At 40.0% G+C, this 18918-nt stretch overlaps 2 protein-coding genes across 2 annotated transcripts in view; one reads left to right on the forward strand and one right to left on the reverse strand.

Annotated features, from left to right (window-relative positions):
* Nucleotides 1-15353, reverse strand: part of HS2ST1 (heparan sulfate 2-O-sulfotransferase 1) — an 83432-nt gene extending 68079 nt beyond the window's left edge. The window contains exon 1 of the mRNA XM_075508453.1: nucleotides 15000-15353. Within this exon, the coding sequence (XP_075364568.1) occupies nucleotides 15000-15123 (124 nt within the window). The 5' untranslated portion in view covers nucleotides 15124-15353. The remainder of the gene's footprint in view (nucleotides 1-14999) is intronic.
* Nucleotides 15354-15929: 576 nt separating this feature from the next.
* Nucleotides 15930-18918, forward strand: part of SELENOF (selenoprotein F) — a 28802-nt gene continuing 25813 nt past the window's right edge. Inside the window, exon 1 of the mRNA XM_075508455.1 lies at nucleotides 15930-16088. Within this exon, the coding sequence (XP_075364570.1) occupies nucleotides 16020-16088 (69 nt within the window). The 5' untranslated portion in view covers nucleotides 15930-16019. The remainder of the gene's footprint in view (nucleotides 16089-18918) is intronic.

The following is an 18918-nucleotide window of genomic DNA, read 5'->3' on the forward strand; positions in this document are numbered from 1 at the left end:
CAAATGGCATAGAAAGCAGAGAAGATCCGTAAACCTCTATTTTGTAGTAACTTCAGGGCAACATATATCATGAACAGACTGATGCTTAAATCTACATCATAAATGCAGCACTTCAGAAACATGCAAGTGAGCTGTGGAACAAATACCTGGGCAGAAACGTGCTTAGAGAAGCCAAGTTCATATCTTCAAGAGAGGCTGCAATAGCTTGAGTAAACATACTGGCTCATTCAAACCTGACTCATGTAGCTCTCAACAGGGTAAGGGAGACCAAGCAGTTTTCTTTCAGGCAACACAAGGATACCAATACCGTTTTCTATCCATAGCAATATTTCTGAAATTTGTATGAAGAAATGACAAGTGTAAACTCGAGTATAAATACAAACAGTGGCTTTTTGTATATATACAAGTTTATAATGTCACATACTTGCAATATACCTGTGAAGGACATGGATCAAACAGATAGACTGTACCATTTCTGTATTAGGGTGGTCCCTATGGGTATTTTAAAAATTACTTCCCATCTGAAAGATGAAGACTTTTTCATTTATTTTTCCCCCCTCATATAAACCAATTAGCTCTATCCTTGGGACTCCACAGATAGGGGGAGCAGAGGCAGAAGCGTTACTGAATGTTTCTATGCTCGATGGCCATTAGTGGCCCGCACCATTAGCACTAACCTTCTCCCATCCCGTCATCTCTTGTATTGCCATGAATCATCACAAGACCCTACAGCCCCAACCTTCCCCCTGCTTCATGTACAGACTCTTTAAAAGATGTGGGAAAATTACTTTCCCCAACAGACCCTGTTTTATTTGATTGTTACTCCATGTTACAAGGCTGCACTTTATAGTCTGTAAAAGTTGTTCTGTTCAGTCAGTGGTTCACAAATTAACCTGTAAAATGGCAAAGAGCTCAATAAAAAATGTTCATCATTCTAACATCGTAGCCAAGGCTCACAGAGCATAAAAGGGAAAATTTCCACAAAACACATAAACAAGGAAAGCCACATGTAGTTTGTTGATCCAGTGGTTGCTAGACCACTCAAGGCAAGAGATCTTAAACTTTCATTAGCAAATGCCACTCCAGCGGTTGGCATTAGTAAATGTTCTTGGATGGTCACTTTAAAAAAAACACCACCACCACCACCACCCCCCTCAAAGAAAAAAGACACCAAACCCAACAGTTACTTCTACACTAAAACAAAGGTTAGCTCTTTAACAACCAATCATGAAAGACAGCGTCACTGCATAGTTTTATTCCAACTATTATAAAATAAAAAATACTAGTCACAAGACTGGCACCAGAATTGTTAATATGTGAGTCTACCACATAAAATTCTCAAGTATAAGTTACACTGAAGTTTTCTGGTCAAAGCAATCCCTTTATAAAAAAAAAAAATAAAATCCAAAGCACTCTAAGTTCACCTGAAATAAGCCTGCAGTTAAAACAAACAAAAAAAACAAAAATCAGATTTAGAATGCTAAGCATCTAGTTAATGCTTTAACTACTACCCTACACAAAATCGTGTCTGGTTCTAGTTTGGAAACACAACTACTTCATTTAACAAGCATTCTGTGATGTCTACTCGAGGTTACACTCACAGAATGATTAATAAGTACTAAAGTGCAATGTAGGAAGTTTGCTTTAGATCAGACTATCTTTTATTCAAAAAAAAAAAAAAAAAAAAGGAATCAAAGCATAACTAATTTTTACATTTATAAAATCAGTACTGCTGTCCAGGCAGCAGAGTACAATAAAACAATAGCACTAAAATGTGTAATTATTGCAGTAAGTTCAGTCATAGTTTGGAAAAGTGCCAACTGTTACTTGTTTTCTAAAGAAATTGTTAGAGAAAAACAGCCACCATTATCCAAGAATACTTTTGGCAAATAATTCATATGCTCTTTGACATATGCTAACAGTTCTTGAATGATACACCTCCTAAAAACTTTGCATTCGGTAATAATTTAAGTGCCATGCTTTTCAAGGAATGTCGGGATATTTTTAGCTAATTTTGACCTTGCATTTAGATCAAACAGGAAGCAAGGATAAACTTAAGAATTTAATTATCCTCAACTCATTAAGTTCTTTCTGTCTACAAACGGCCTAAAACAAAGATTCTTTTCTCTGAAACCAAACCAAACACTTAAAACCTGTTTGAGGGTATCCCTGGGACAAGATGAGGACACATACACAACCATTAGCATACACTACGTTCCCATATTCCATCTTGTACAGCATGCAATTGCTTAAAATCTTGTCACCACAAAATGCTGTATATTAAATACCACAGGAAAATTATGAAGGGTGCTACTGAAATTACACAAGCCAACAAGTTTAGTCAAGTTTGATATCAATGCATTTCTGATCCTTAAATATCACAGGGTTTGTAGCTCCTTAAATTCCTTGTAACAAAGGTTTTGAACAGATGAAAAAGAACAATCCCTTTTTATGGTTTTGTCTGTACTTGGTTAATCCTTACCAGTTAGTAAAGCTTTAAACTACCTGGTAATTCTGCCTGATATGTATTTGTGAAGTCTATTTTTCTATAGGGAAGCCAAATATTCTTGCCAATTTAGGTTACTATTTAATCGTGGAACTTGATACAGCAAAGATTGAAGGATTAACAGAATTTGCAGAGAGTTTGTAGATACGTGATTCCATCAAGGGCAGAAAACTCATCCAAATCAATTCCTCAATATCTGAGAGGAGTTTCATACAGGTTTCTCTTACATACTAGTTATCTCTAGAGTGCCATCTCATGTTTACATTTACATACACATACTTAATATATATTAAGTAAAGTTAAGAGAGATGTAGGAACAATCACTGTATTTCATGTTCCTGCTACCATATGAATACTTGACAGATTTTGTTGCTTAAATGTCATGTTGTCAGACATTTAGTAGTTTTTTTAATACTTAAAAAGCACATGATGTAAGCACCATTTTTATTTCCATATTGTTTTAAGATGGCATAACAATGAGAAGAAGCAAGTCTAAAAAAGTTTACCCTGTTTTCCAACATTCATTCTTGAAAACTAGTATTTCAATCTCAGTTAACATTTAAAACCTTTTCTCATCATATCCAGCAAACAAATATTTTGTATGTAAATTTTATAGCACAAGTTTAAGAAATTTATTATGTCCCATTACTCATCACAAAACAATATGTGCTTTTAACTGCAGCCTTGACACAAGCTTCCACCAGTCAAAGAGTGCACGTATTTAAAACTTACACATAATCACCACTAATGCTCCTAGAAAATATAAAAATGGTCAAGGGCTTTTTTCTATGGCTTAGAACAAGAAAAAAAAAGAACAGAAAAAAACCTCTTTCAATATCTTCATTCCTCCTTCACGTGTGGTTTTTTCTTTAAACTTGATATGTGAATAATTTATCATCTATTTCTCTTTCCTAATTCTCATATTAAGACTGCCTTGCCACCTGCACTATGCAAGCACACATAAGTAAGCACATAAAAATCACTAGAAACAATGCTTTGGGTTGCTCCAGTGACCACAAATGTTTAGAAAAATGCTCCCACAAACATGTTAGCAAGACCATGCTTTTCAGAGTATGGTTTGGAAAGCACAGACAGGAAAACCAGAAGAGGATACGTATAAATGTTTTACTATTTGATTTATCGTTTCTTTCTGCTAAACCACCACCTCAGTTTTATGTTGGTTTTGCACGTCAGAAAGGAGAGGACGGTTTAATAGTATTGTAGAGGGTAAATGACAAAGCAATAGGAATCAGAAGCAAGTACATTTTCAGACTGTTAAGCTAGAGCAAAGCCAGCCTTGAAAATAAGCGTATTCCCCAAAACTTTCTGCCTTTTTGTTGGGATCAGACAGCCTGTGGATAGCTCGCACGTGCAAAAATTGCACTGATCCTCACATACGCATCTTTTCTACTCCTCATTTCCCCTCTTCAAAAGTTCATCTTTAATATTCTCCCTAAGCTTGATCACGCGCTTCCAAGATAAATTTGCCTTTAGGCCAAATGCATTTAACATGCCTCATGAATAACTAAGAAGCCTGACAAATATCCTCTACCAATTTTTTCTGGGTTGGATGAAGGGGTGGCTGTCCTTTCCTGTCCAGAAGCAAACATAGGCCGTCTCTGCAGCTCAAAGCCCAAAGCATTAAACTAAACTGAAATCAAGAGTGCTTTAACTTCATGCTCCATGCTCTGATCTCTGCTGGCAGAGGAGGTGAGCATACCTCTGGTTACCACCCTGGCTAGCAATGGGGTGATATTCTCCCACGAGAGTGCTGGGCACACTGCTGGGGGAACAACATTTTATGCACCCACTGCTAATTTTGACAGCTCATCTTCGGGTCTTGTGACTTCTCTTATGCACCTCCGTGACTGACAGCAATTTTACTTCATTAATGACCCCAAAATCTCTCCTCAGAATTCAAAACTTTGGAATAAAAGTTGCTCCAACTGAATTCTGTGGAAAAGTTTTTACATAACCCTAACTGCTTTGGCCATCGAATACTTTCAAAGATAAAATGTAGGTTTGTACCAGACATGACAGGTTATGAACACTGCTATGTTTAAATGTAAGCTTAGACAGGTATTTCTGGTCATTCAGCCTTTGCTTTTGGCTCAGACAGCATGTTTGTGAGGCATTTCAAGGACTAGAATAAATACTACTAGCCTACCAGAAAGTAAGGCGTTCTGGCATTTCTCACAGCAGAAAACACCTAGACTACTGCATACACATTAAACACACAGACTATAAACCCTAATTTAGAAGTATAAATCAAGCAGTATGCCAGAAATTTTCTAGGTTTTTTTTTTTACAGCTTGATCAAACAAAACCATGAAGTACTCTCCTGTTGAAGATAACTTTAAACTTTAAAACAGGTCCTGCTAAAACACGGGAGGTTACTGCAAGTTTTGTCTTCGCTCAAACCAACAGCAGCTGCAAAAGTAGCACCTGAGGATTAACAATTTAGAGAGCAAAGGGAGGGAGGCCCAGAAGTATTCAAAAAATAAAATTTGTTTTAATAAAAGTAGGAAGACAGTGAAAATATAAAACAATCCAATTCCTACTAAATGATCATACTCCAAAAGGTCATTTTGTAGACAAGAACATTCTCCAAAAAGCAAATACACATCTACTCTTGAAATGCCATCTTTGTAAGTGAAATGGAGTTCAAAAACATACTCAGTCCAATCCCAATTTACACACTTTGAAGTCATCAAATGGACAGCAAGATCTAATCGCTTCATCATAAGACAGCAAACTATTTATTAGGTACTTATCTTCAAAAGCTTGCCTTGTTGGCAGCATCACCAAAGTTAATATAAAATAGTTAATTTGCCTAAAAACCTATTAAAACAGACTAAATTATTCTCAGATAAGCAGGAGGGCTTTGTAAGCTTCTTTTGTTTGGCTTTTTTTTAAAAATAAATACAAAAATAAGAGAGGCAAGCTATAAGCCCTTCAATATTCCCAAAGGCACTAACTTGATCAAGGGAAAGCATTTTAGCGCTATGGCCATCTCAGCAGTTCATAGGATAATGTATCAAGAATAGTATGCAATTATAGATATTTTGCCAGGAAAATATCTTTTCTCACTTTTAAGAGCACACACCACTGAAGGTTTACTGACAAATGAGATGCTGAAAAATCTTGGCTCCAAAGTTGTCAGTGGGAGTGCAGCTGAAATAGGATTCTACCTATGAAACACTTCATTCAACACCAGGATACAAAAAAATCTGACATTATGACTTGGTTTCCAAAAACACGGATCCTCATACAAGATATTTTGTGTACCAGGTACAAAAGCACATCTTCAGAAAGTGATCATACACTTGTGCTCAAGAGTGTCTTGGTCAATAGACAAGGTGTAGTATTTTTGTCCTTCAGCATGGGAATAAAACCCTGCGAGATACTACTTTTACCACAGATAATGGAAGGACATGGCTGGAATCAGCTTTTGTAAAAATTAGTCCCCATTTTTTGAAGGAATCAAAAATTTGAAATTAGATCTTCCAAAAAGTTATTTTTCTCTTCAATCTACATCTGTCATGCAAATGCTAAAGGAGTCAAAATCTTTGACTGCTTTGTTTTGTTCTGGAGACACTTTTTGGTCTATTTAATGTGTCAGAATAAGATTCTATCATTTTCACATCCTACTTTTTTACTTCATTGCCTTTTACCCTAAATTTGTAAATCCTTCTCAGAATTACAAAGATCCTTCGCTCAGAATGAATGATCAAAATCAACTCCAGTATAATACAATCAATTGCTGATTAATGTTTTCTATATTCAAACCCATTGCAAATGCCACATTTTGCAAAAAGAGACTTCTACTACTGAAAACCTCCTCCAAAGCCCCCCACAGAATCAGTGTAATGAAAGGCAAATATTTCAAAGAAAACACGGATACGCTATTTATGCAATCTTTCTGAATATATTCAACAACAATATATCCAGAAAATAAGATAATAGAAATATTGAAAATGGAAAGATACGCCGGGAAAAGATTCAAGGGGAAAAAGAAATAATTAAATTAGCTGGATTTCCCTCTCCACTTTGCAGAAAGTGAGAGGAGGAAGCATAATCTCTGTTCAATTGCCCTCGTATCTCCAAGTTCCTTCATGTTCTCAACAGCCTTTTTGCACCTTTTTCAAAGCGAAATGAAATGCTACTGCCTTTCAATCTGTTGTCCAAGAAAGATCAGTCCTATACTACCACACTGGAAAATATAGACAATGAGGGTGAGGAATATATACATACATAATATTTATATTTATTATAACCATATACATTATAAATTTACATTGTATGTATTTGTCTATGTATTTTTTATATATATTTAAAAAACAGAAGAATAAAATAAGATCTTCTGAGAGAAAAACCACTACAGAAGTAAATGGGAAAGATATACATTTTAATTTAAGGAACCTAAGATACCATCCCCACACTCTTTACAGTTTTACAGCAATTATGCACAAGGTTTGCATAAACACTTCAAAATCATCAAAAGCTGTTTTATCAAAACAGCACTTAAGTTTTACATATGTTTCAACACAAATTAGTATTCAGAATTAAACAGCAAGTTGATTAAAAAAAGGATGTCAGCTGTCATTTTAAACTTACTAACTGGATATAGAGAGAGAATGGACGTAAAGGAAGGCAGACAAAGACTGGACCAAAGTGACAGATAGCTTCTTTCCAAATACTTTTTGTAATTTAATTATCTTATTAATTCTCTCACTGCCCTAGACTCCTAGCTACTCACGATGAATTTTATCACTACCAGAAAGCTTGAATAATAATTATTATAGCAGTAATGTTACTGGAACCATGATGACACAAGGATATTGCAAAGTAAGAACAACAATAATACACTGAATACTAGAGACAATAAAGACATGTGGATGTAGTTGGGCTTCCTGCAGACACGTTTGCAAACAATACCTCTATGGTAAAAATACGCTCTTAATTTATAGCCATAAAAAGCTAAACTACAGCAATGAATTAGTTACTTGGGAACATACTGACACTCAATATGATGCCAGACCCTGACACTCAAGGGCACATCCTGCAAAAACACTGATGTCCTGATAGTCAGCATATTCCTGACACAAAAACATACGTATATGTGCAACATGAATGCTTCCACAAGCATTGAGAATTTATACCTTTAGTGAAGTGCCTGGGCATACCAACTACAGTCAGCACTAGCAGTAATTTTAATACAGGCAATTACTGATAGGAACGCCAAATGGAGGGACTTCAGTTCTCCAAAACTTAAAAGGTCAAGTGGAGAGGAGTTGGGGGTGAATAAAGAACCAACTGACCCAGTTCCAGGAAGGAAAGAGGTTGGCTTTTCTCTCCTAAGCAACTGAAGACTTCTCTGAATGCTGCCTTTCTCAAGATGCTGGGCTTCAAACACAACAACTTAACGGGGCCACAAGTTTTTAGGGGAGTGGGCAAATCCAGCTGAATTTATGGGCTTGAGCATCACATGAAGCCAAGGGTTTGAATAAGATACTGCCCGCCCCCCTTCTAGATAGCGAGTAGGACAGATTGCAGTTAAGAGTCTCTACGTATTTATGAAAGGCTGCAGCCAGCTGGCCAAATTTCAGATGCCTCTCTCAACACTGGGCTCCTTTGACTCAGTCTTTTATCTTTAATTTCTGGTTGAAAAAATAATACAAATACATGTAACAGTTCAGCTATTTTTCTACAGCGTGGCACTTTCATTATGCTTGCTAGGCTAGTATTTCAGATATATAAACAGATAAATAGCACCGCTTTTCAAGCAAAGCACTTACCACTATTTTAATACTGCTTTGACAAGGTTTAAATACACTTCAGATAAGTGACAAAAACTACAGACTGTACACAACTACACAAAAAGGCTGTCTTTTGACCCAATTAAGTGATAATACGTGGAGGATTCCATATGCAAAAGCCATCTATTTCCTACACAGGAGCAAGAATTTGAGGGAAGGCATGCATTATTAGAAGACAAGACAAGTTTGGCCAGAATAAGTCTAACAGTGAGTGACTCATGGTTGCCAGTCAGTAGATAGGGAAATGACTTGTTCACAAACTGTTCAGATGTCCCTAAGTTCAACAGCCAGGGGCAATACAAAGCTGTGCAAAAAAAGAATCCAGCTGCAAATATGTCAGTTTTCTGAAATAAGGAAGAAAAAAAATTCCTATGATTTATTTCACTTCAGATGTACACGATAAACTGGAAAGGAATGGTTTAACCTACTATGCTAACTCCAAAGTTTAAGTAGAGTTTTAGGCTTTTTTTTTTTTTAATATATATATACATTTTATATGGGTTTATATACACACATACAGATATATAAAATGCACGACCAGTCAATTTTAATTTAGTGGAGTATTTGGGGATCTCTGGTTTTGTTAGGGTTTTGCTGTGTTTTAAACCAGTTCCTTTGATAATAATCCCCAGTGAGAACTAAAAAACAGACATAGTAACTTCCAGTCATTTAATTTCAAAGGCACATTGCAGACATGAAAATTTTAGTTACTTTCGCCATGCTCATAAGTAGAAAATAGAGAAGAAAAACAAAGGGAGCATTGGCATGGCATTATGCCATAATGTCATTGTTTTAGTTGCTTTATCTCAGAGTAAAGGCATTAAAAGTAGCTTTTTCTGATTTCCAGTAGTGCTACCACTTTTCCTTTTACAGTGCCAAGCACATTACTGAAACCTGCCAGGTATTTCATTATTGAAATAGCCCAATCTCCCTTCCTATGTAGAAAAACAATTATATTGAAGAACAGGACCTAGAACTCCTTTAAACACTTTCTCCTGAGGTTCTCAGCCTTGAACTAATTCCCTACCTCATAGCTACCATTACCACATCTGTAATACCGCATTAATTCACAAAGAAGAGCATGGCACTTCCATTTCTTTGGCTGTCCAACAAGCCTGTTCTATCCTAAACAGCTGATTGCAATTGTGGCTCTTTTCCAGGATTTCCCTGGAGGATGGTATTTTAAGTCTTTGTGCTCTTCAACTTAAATTTGTGCATTAAAAAGTAACATACATAGATATGTACTGGCCCAAACCTGACCTTTTCCAATGGAGAATCTAGAAGGATGCAGTGCCTTACCTGGTGATTACTTCATCCACTGCAGTCCGTGGCCGGAGGGACTGAAGGCGTATGCTTTATCTGATTTCTCAAGTCCATTTCACCTCTCAAAACTGCCCTCAAAAGACTCTAACAAAAATATCCCCTTGCCGGATAAGTCTTCAGAACAGCATCTGCTATTAGAAGCAAAGGCACAGCTCTCACCACATCACTAATTCTCAAACCTATTTCACTAAAAGCATGAGGCCTGCAAACTAGGTACAACAATACTACAGTTTCTCATGTGCAGCCTTCCAGAAGAGGAAAGAAATTTTTAAAAGTTGGGCCTCTTATTTCCACTGTTAGAAACAGATGTTGGAGTGCCAGTGAAAAGGGTGAGATCGAGCCTCAGAGCCCATTAGCAAGTCTGAACTGTCTTGGTGTGTGCTTGGGAACGTGCAGGGCTCTGTACTAGTCAAAATTCAAACATTACCTATTTCACAGAAAATGCAACAGTAGCAACTGCAACACTATTCCCATAAAAGTTATAAATAAGTATAAAATCACAAACAATAACATAATAAATAAATAAACAGAATTCATAAAATTGCTCTATATCACACTTTTCAATGGGAAGTACAAGCATAGTATGGGAGTAGTTTAAAATTTATTCTGAAAGCGTCTGCAACGACCAGGGGCATGGTGAAGGGGAACGGTAAGGGGGAGCTAAATGAAAAAGTATGATAGAACCAGCAAGGCAAAGTGGAAGAATGTTTCACTGGGTGGAGATATACTGAGGAAGCAGCATTAAAACTCTTGTTTCAGGAAACCCAGTACACAAGAAAACAGCTTCTGAAAGAATGCCTCGGGCTACTCAGTGGAAAATAATAACTATTGGGCAACAGAACTATATTTAAAAGAAATGCTAGTAAATTATTTGCATAGCTGTGTGCAGCCAGAACTGCCAACAATCACAAATTACTCTTCATAAATGAAGTTCAAGTATAAATTATATACTAAGGAACCCTGCACGCTATATTATGAGGCACAATTTCAGAAGTGTTCTGAGGGATTTTCCAAACACATGCAACTGGCAGGCCTACTGACAGGAGATTTTTTTTTTTTTCTAAATGAAGGAAACACAAGATGGCTATTATTTCAACATCCCAAAAAAGTAGAAACTCTTATATTTCTAGAAAGTATAAGATTTAATCATTGGGAAGTTAAATTATTTAACTTCAAAGGAACAGTGGTTTGTTAGGTACTTGCACAGTGCTTAGAAGGATACCTCCCCCCGCGAGGGCCACAGGCCCTAGGAAACTACCTTAAAAAAAAAAATCTGGCAATCAATTAATCATCAATTAAATTTTGTTCCCTGTGCTTAGGAAAAAAGCCTTAGGCTTTCAAACTATTCACTTATTTTCAAACAAAACAATTTTTAAAAAGTAAAATATTAAGAATTTCTTTCAAATTACAGATTTCTATATGCTGAATTCAAGGTGCTGAATTAACAGATATGAGCCGTAAGCTGGTTTATCACTTAGCAGAAGAAATACTCCCACAGTACAGCCAACCAGTGTTTCAACATGATCTGAAGCAATAACCTGAAACAGTAATAAAGTTGCTCAATCTTTGCTCTCCTGTTATGGTATATTACGTTACTCAGACATGGACTATTTTCAAAATCCAATACGTAAGTATCACTAAACAGCTAGAAAGTAGCAGTATTACTTCACTTCCACCCCACAAAAGAGTAATCCTTCCCCATCTACCATCCTCACCTTCTCTGATCAATCCTACAGGCTCTTCCTTGAATGAGGCACTGTCTTCCCCCACCCCTCTGCCCAACCTTGAAGTGCTTCTAGTACTTGCTATTGTAGAATAAAATTAATTTAACAGAAGAACTAGAACACATACAAACTTTCCTCTTCTATTCCTTCTCCCCACCAATGCATGACAAAATTTTGGGGAGGGAAGAGAAAAGATGGATGGATTACTTCCAGCTGGATCAGTTTTTTGATCCAACTCACCACGAACACTAATGGCAACGCAGGAGATGGCATGGTACATGTTTAATGCTAGGTCAGTTTAAACCAGAGGCAGAGCTGCACCCATCAGGCTTCCAAAAACCAAAGGGGATGGTCAGACATTATTTCTGTTCCAGGAATGATAGTGCAAACCTCAACATCTGCTTTTCACATGTAATATCCTCTATTAGGGCTGTGCATTCCTAGAGCTAATGGGCAAGTACCTACATCAGGCTTAAATAAAACATTAAAGTTCTCACTGGGAACTAGGGACAGCTTAGTCTGGAGACAATGCCAGTTTAGCTGCCCTTACATGTAAACTTGAAAATAATATGAAAGATTCATAGCTGTATGTACAAATCTCACCAAAAAAGTACTTGAAACTGGGTTCTGACTGGGCTGTGCTTGTGATCTCACCACTACAAACTATTTGTAAAGAGCTTAAGAAGTCCAACAGCTGCAGAGAAGTTACAATGAATATTTTTATTTCCTTTATTTTTTTAATTAGGGAGTTACCTTTCATATGATGAAGAAATCCACAGGTTTACAAATACCTTTTTTAATGATATTAGGATCATAATAATCTTACCACAGAGACAAAACGCAGCAGCAGCATTTGTGATGGTCATTTGCTTCTATCTCCTGTACTTCTCAACTTAAAAAAGAAAAGTTTGCCAGGGCGACTGAGTTTTACCTATATAAAGTCTTATAGGAAGAAAGAGGTTCCCATTCCTTTTTTGCCCAGAAACATGCTCCATTTTCATGTTATAGGCAAGATATTTTAAGACGTTGAACTGAAATTAACCCCCCACACCCAATTGTTCAGTACAGAATCAGGAGTTGCTCATATGTGAAGAAACTGGATAAAACCCTTTCTATCAGAAAGTATGGCTGAATATTATTAGAACTGCTGATAAGACTGCAGAATTATTTTATTTGCTATCAAATCTGAAGTCATTCATTTTTCCTAGTCAGCGCCTAATTCTTACACTTACTTTCCAAGATGACAGTATATCATATGATCTATCAACGCAAACACATAGCATAGTTCAAAACCCAGTACCCAAAAAATATGCAATGTGTTTTCTAACATAAAGCACCCACTGAAACACAACTGAAGGACCAAAAGAACTACTTTGTCGTTATCATCAAATCATAGCATCACTGCCTCTTTGCACACACACACCTCATTCTTTTGGGGGGCAGGGAGAAAGATTGGAATTCAAGTGCATTAGGCCAACTAATTACTTTGATTCGGAGAAAGCCATTCTCCATATTACAGCTCAGTAGAAGTATCACCAACCATGACAGTAAAAATTTTTCTGTAATGAAATCTTAACATTTGGTAGTCATAAAATACATACCAAACACGTAAAAAGGGAGACATTCAGATAGCTAGAAGCTTTTTAACAAAGCATACTCTCACATTAAAAAACAGAACCCGAGTTCAAAGCTGTTGCAGAAAGCCCTTTTTCCCCTCCTTATACAGGTTTTAAAGAATCACTAGTAAGTTGCTCACAAAGCAAATCTTTCCATCATACTTTTAATAAACTTTATAATAGTTTTCCCTTCTCCTTAAGAAATAAAATCAGCAGAACATAGTAATTAGATTCTTGTCCCAAACCAGTATGAGCTGTATATTTTAATCCTCTAAATATGTAACTTAATCATGCCCATTGCATATATATTAAAGAGGAAGAGGAAGCTTTACCAGCAAAATTCTTTATTCTCACATGCATTATGTTAATCTTTCCATGCCAGGAGGTAGACTTCCCTAAAGTAACATACACTGTCAGGAACAGAGGCACTGAAGCCACAGGTACCGACCAGTTTAAAACAGATGGATACAAAATTCCACTGAATCTTGAGCACTATGTTAACACCTGCTTGAATTATCCTCCAATTTCATTCATTTTCTTCTTCAAATTTTTGTTTATAGTTATTGAGACCCTGCAAAAATTCTGCCTCGATTATAATTGGCACAAACTTTCAGTGGAAAAATAAGCAGAGTAAGAGCATCCTGTAACCCAAGCAGTCAACCACTGCCATTTCCAGGGTCCTCATCTCTAATATCTAGTTCAGAGAAAGCAAAGTGGAAAAGAAATGTTGCAAAGTAAAATCCCAATGGCATTCATACAGCTCAACATTAAGTCATGCTGAATCTGGCTCTGTTAGAAGCTCACTGTTAAACTTCCCATGTCACTCGAAGTCCACTTCTAGTTTTAACACCAGTAGGAACATAACATGTGCACTTTTCTTCCTACAATCTGGAAGTGTTCATAGTCTAGATATCTTAGTACAGTCAAATAATATGAGAAAACAAATCAACAATGTTTGTAAACGAGCCCCTGCACTTGTATACGCCAGGATTGTCAGTGCTCTGTTTTTACAACTCCCAGGCACCACAAACTAGGTTCAGAATGGTATTTTTTCACATCCCTGAGACCCCTAATTAGGTAATGTAAAATCTATACAAGTTCTGCAGCTTTACGTATGACAGACAAAGTAATAAGATGTTACCTACCAGGCAGACATTACTCTAAAGTGGTCTTTTTAAGGCAGGAAAAGCAAAAGAAATCTTGCACAAGAGTCTTCAAGTTCATCATTATTCTGTTTAACTACAGCTCAGTGACAGTCTAGGAGATCACTAACTACACTCAGCAAACTGCAGAAAATAACATCTTACGTTCAATGAGAGTAAAACAAATTGCCCATTTGTCATTAAGAACAATGTCTCCAGCTTTTTTTTTTTTTACACTGTGCTTTCCTTTACAATGCCAAGCGTTAGTAAAACGTCTGAAGTAGAAATTAAATGCGAAGAAGATGCTAATTCGTTGCAGCAGCAGGCAGCAGAACTAGACTGACTTTCGGCACCACGGCTGCTTCTCTTCTCCCCCCAGGTGCCTGTCAGAGGCGCACGCAGGCCAGCCACTGCTCCTAATAGCGCTGAACACCGCTGCTCTTTTAAGAAAACCCATTTAGACACACTACAGAAACATTTATCTTCCGACACCGACCTCTCCTAGGTCTCATGATCTCGCAAAACACACACACAAATGAACTCAAAGGCCAAGGCTGCTGCCTCTGGGGTTGACAGCCCCTTCCGCAGAGTCCCCAGACCGTATCGATCAGGTCCTTCACCGTTTCGGGCGTGCAAACACACGGAGCCGTACGGGAAAAGTAGCCAGCGGCGCGCGTCCCCCCACCCCCGGCCAGGCGGCACACCGCGGCGGGCTGAGCCCGGCTGCCACCCCTTCGCGCTCCCGCCGCCGGTCCGGCTGCCCGCGCTGCCGTCTCCCCTGCCTCCCCGCGCCCTGCCCCGGCCCGCCGCCCACCCGGCCCGGCCCCCGTTCGGCCCCAGGCCCCCGGCCGCGCCCCGCCGCCGCTCACCCAGCTTGCCGCGGGACTCCTCCAGCTTCTGGATCTGGTTCTCCAGGAAGAGCACGGCCACCCCGAAGACCAGCACCGCCAGCAGCTGCAACTTGGGCGGCAGCATAATCCTGAGCAGCCCCATGAGCAGCAGCAGCAGCGCCGCCCGCCCGGGATCACGACATAACGCGGGGCCCGGCCGCGGAGGCCGGCGGGAGCCGCCGCCGCAGGGACGGCGCGAGCGAGGGGAGGCGAAGGGAGCGCGGCTCAGGGCCCGCCGCCGCTCTCACATCGCCCCGCGGGCGCGGACTGCCCGCCCGGCCCCCTCCGCCGCGCGGCGGCCACCAGCGCGCCCCTCCCCCGCCTGCGTGCGCTGCTCAGCAACCGAACGCCCGCCCGCCCCACGCCGCCGCCGCCGCCGCCGATTCCCGGCGGCGGGACCCGCCCCCGCGCCCTCCGCCATTGGGCGGTGCTACTGCCACCCCGCCTCTCCCGCAACTGCATTGGCCTCGCTCAGGCGACGCCCCGCCCACAGGACGTTGACTCCTCCCTCCCCCCTCCGCGCTGAGCTGCCGGACAGAGGCGATGTCCCGCCTCCATGCGACCCTTCGTGATTGGGGGGGTCCTTCTTGAAGTCCCGCCCATCTGTCCACTCTCATTGGGCACAAGCAACGCGGCACTTGGCAAAGGCACAATAGCATTGCTCAGACCGGCTGTCAATCGCCGGGTCTAGGGGCCTAATATGCCGGTTGGCAGCAGCTTTCCGGAACGAGAGGGGGCTTTACTCGGCGTTGTTTCGGCAGTGCCTGACTAGGGCGGGTGAACGGCATCTTCCCTAGCCTTGCTATGAAGCGCTACTACGAACAGACTAAAATAGCTTTGCTCTAGGCTTCCCGCAGAGGTTCTGAATCACCTGTTTCTGCTTGGGGGTTGGGAGGAAGTCTGCCCTCTCCCGCATCAGGCAGTGTGTCGGGCATCCGCGATGGGTGGGGCCCTTCAGCGGCCTCCCGGCGACGCTGGCAGGAGCGTTCCGGCACCAAGATGGCGGCGGCTGCCGAGCTAACGGCCCTGGGGCGTTGCTGGTTCTGGTTGTTAGTGGGGCTGCAGGCGGTGAGAGGCCGTTCCGGTTTATTCGCGCTCGGGGCTGAGTGCGGCTGCGATTTCCTGAGAGACAGAGAGAGGGTGTAAGGGGGGGTGGGGCGGGAGTGAGACGTGTCCCATAGTGGGAGGCGGAGGCAGCGGGCCTTGCCCTGCCCATCCCCTGCCCGAGGCGTCGTCCCGTGCTTCGTCCTTCTCCTGCCTCCGCGGCCGCCTCTTTTGCTGTCTTTGTCGGAGGCTGTTCTCTGCTTCTGCCTTCTCTCCTCCTGCTGCCGGTGCCTCTACTCCTCCAGGCTGCGAGAGACGCGTTTTGAAGCCTAAACACCCCTCCGCCTTGTCCCTCGCCTCGGCCCCGCTTTGCCCTGTTAGCTCGGAAAACGTGGCCATCGGTGTGGGTGTTGCAGAGACTCTTTAAATAAACTTACAGGCTTCCTAGCCCATTTTTAATGAGATTTGTGTGTTGTTATAAACTTCATGACCCGGGTTATCCTTGGTAACAAAGTTAAAAATGGGTTTGGAAAGTGAAGCTAGGTGGCTTTGGATTTCTTACTGAAGGTTGTCCTGTGAAAGGCTGTCCCTCGAGGTTTTCCAGCCAGGTCCCGTTTCTCTTATTTTAGTGCACCCGATGCCCCTAAAGTTCTGACCCACCTGAGCTCTAAAGGCAAGAGATTATACAAAAGACCTGTTCAAATGTTTCACTCTAATAACTATTAAGTACTTCCTAAAGCAATTTGTATCGATGCTGCATTTGCTTTAATATATTATTGAATGTGAAAGCAAAGCAGTCGTGTAATGTGTATTTGTAGTCAAAGCTTTAAAGGAGAGCGTGCTGCTGAAATGAGGTGCATCACTGGCTAAGTAGCTGAAATTATCTTGTTCTGATGGGAAATTAGTTTCTGAAATGTGAGGGTTTTTTTCTAATTCTAAGTAGAGACATTTATTATAATTAGTACACTTATTGTTTCAGGATAGTACAATAGTTATGGTGCTAAAAATTGAGGAAAAATCCTAGGGAGAGCCAGTTTCTCTTCCACCCACCCTCCCTATGGTTTTATTCTCAAGCTGTTTTGAGCTTGCTGTGTAACTAGAACTTCTTCACTGAGGAATTCTCTTGTAATGGAGACTTTACTTGCTTTCATACACTGTTTGTTTTTTTGGTTGGTGTCTCCCCAAAAACAGGAGAGTATTGGCCTTATATATGCAGATGCTCTAGAGCTGTGCTGGGGAAAGATGTGAGGAGCATTGCTGGTGGAAGCAAAATGACAATGCCAGTAATACCATTTTTGCTCCCAAGTGAATGGACTCAAAAGTGAGCAAAAGATGATAGTAAAGCATAAAAGGGGTGGATGGCAAGCAGCAAGGTGCAAGAGAACTGTTTTAGCTACTGTCATCATCAGTCATTTAATAAGTGAACATTAATTAAAATGTAGCTTTGGCAGTGTTTGGCATTCTCCTTAGATTTTCTATACTACTGTGGTGGTGTTATTTCTTCTTGCCAGTATCCCTCAGAAAGGATAAATAATAGATTATTTCAGTAGAATAGGGTCCCATTTTTTGCTTGCCTGCTGTCATATAGAAATTACTTTAGCAGTGTTCTGTAGGAAGAAGAAAAATAGCTTTCTGCCTGACAGAATAGTAATTTCAAAATAATTTTTTATATATTATACTTTTCTGTTCATGCTTTAACTTTTTTAGCAGATACAGAGAAACAGAATAATGAGGCACCTGATATATTTTCTACTAATTCCTAATCCATAACATTTCCTATCTGTCACATCAGAGACATGTCTTTGGCTATAGGTTGGCCACTTCAGGGGAGGAAATAGGTTTGTCTCTATCTTACTTGGGTATGCTGTATATATTAAATGATGGGTGAATGTGAAGAGAAGTCTGATTTGCTGAAGGACAAACTTAGTTTTCTTTCTGTATTTTTCTGTTTGTCCCAGCATAATTCTTCTGACTCTTGCTCTGTTATCATCCAGTCCAGTTTGCTGGCATCATCTCACTCTTCACTGAACACAGAGGTGCTTGCTGATTGTTTTGTTGGTGTGTTAGATGTTGTGGGTTTTGCCCAAGGTCTTTCACCCAGACTGAGAAGCATCTGGGAAAACTGTCTTAATTTCCTCTCTCACTTTCTCCCCCCCAGCATACAGCTGGAAGGAAAGGTTTTAAGCTAGGGTGTGAAAATCCCTGTGTAGAGAAGTGGGAATGTGAAAACAAAACCCAAATATCATTTAAATGCTGGGATAGTTGGTAAAATTGTTTTGGCTGCTCATTAAAAACAGAACTGGTATTTTTCATAGAAGCCATGTAATTGAGTTGCCTATTTTGCTAGTAAATCAGAATTTCAGGTTATATACACTTCCACTTTTAGAATGCAATTTTTTTTTTTTTGGTAACATTAATGCAAACATGAAATTAAAATCCTACTTGTATGCCTTGTTGAGCAGTTTGGTCCATTTCATCACTCCCTGGTTGTGCTTTTCCCAAGATTAGATGTTACACTTATTTTCCAAGTGTGTTTTCAGTGATATGAAATTTACTGAAATTGTTTTGAAAGAGCAGGCTTTAGAGAGCTGTAGCCATGTACACTTCAGCTGATTCATTATGGTTTTTTTTCTTAATTTGGAGCTAGCAATAGGAAAACAGTAGAGTTGTCAGGAGTGTGTATAAATGAATTTTGGCAGGTCTGATACCTTGAAATATACATATTATGACTGTCTAGAATTCACTGTTAGTTTAAGACCATTCTTCAAAATAAGGTGGTGTTTTGTACTTATGGGCGGACCATCTTGTGACCAAAACAGTCACAAGAGACTTAGTTGTTCTTCCTAATCATTAA

This window comes from Mycteria americana, chromosome 7 (genome assembly GCF_035582795.1).
Source record: "Mycteria americana isolate JAX WOST 10 ecotype Jacksonville Zoo and Gardens chromosome 7, USCA_MyAme_1.0, whole genome shotgun sequence".
NCBI classification, from domain to species: domain Eukaryota; kingdom Metazoa; phylum Chordata; class Aves; order Ciconiiformes; family Ciconiidae; genus Mycteria; species Mycteria americana.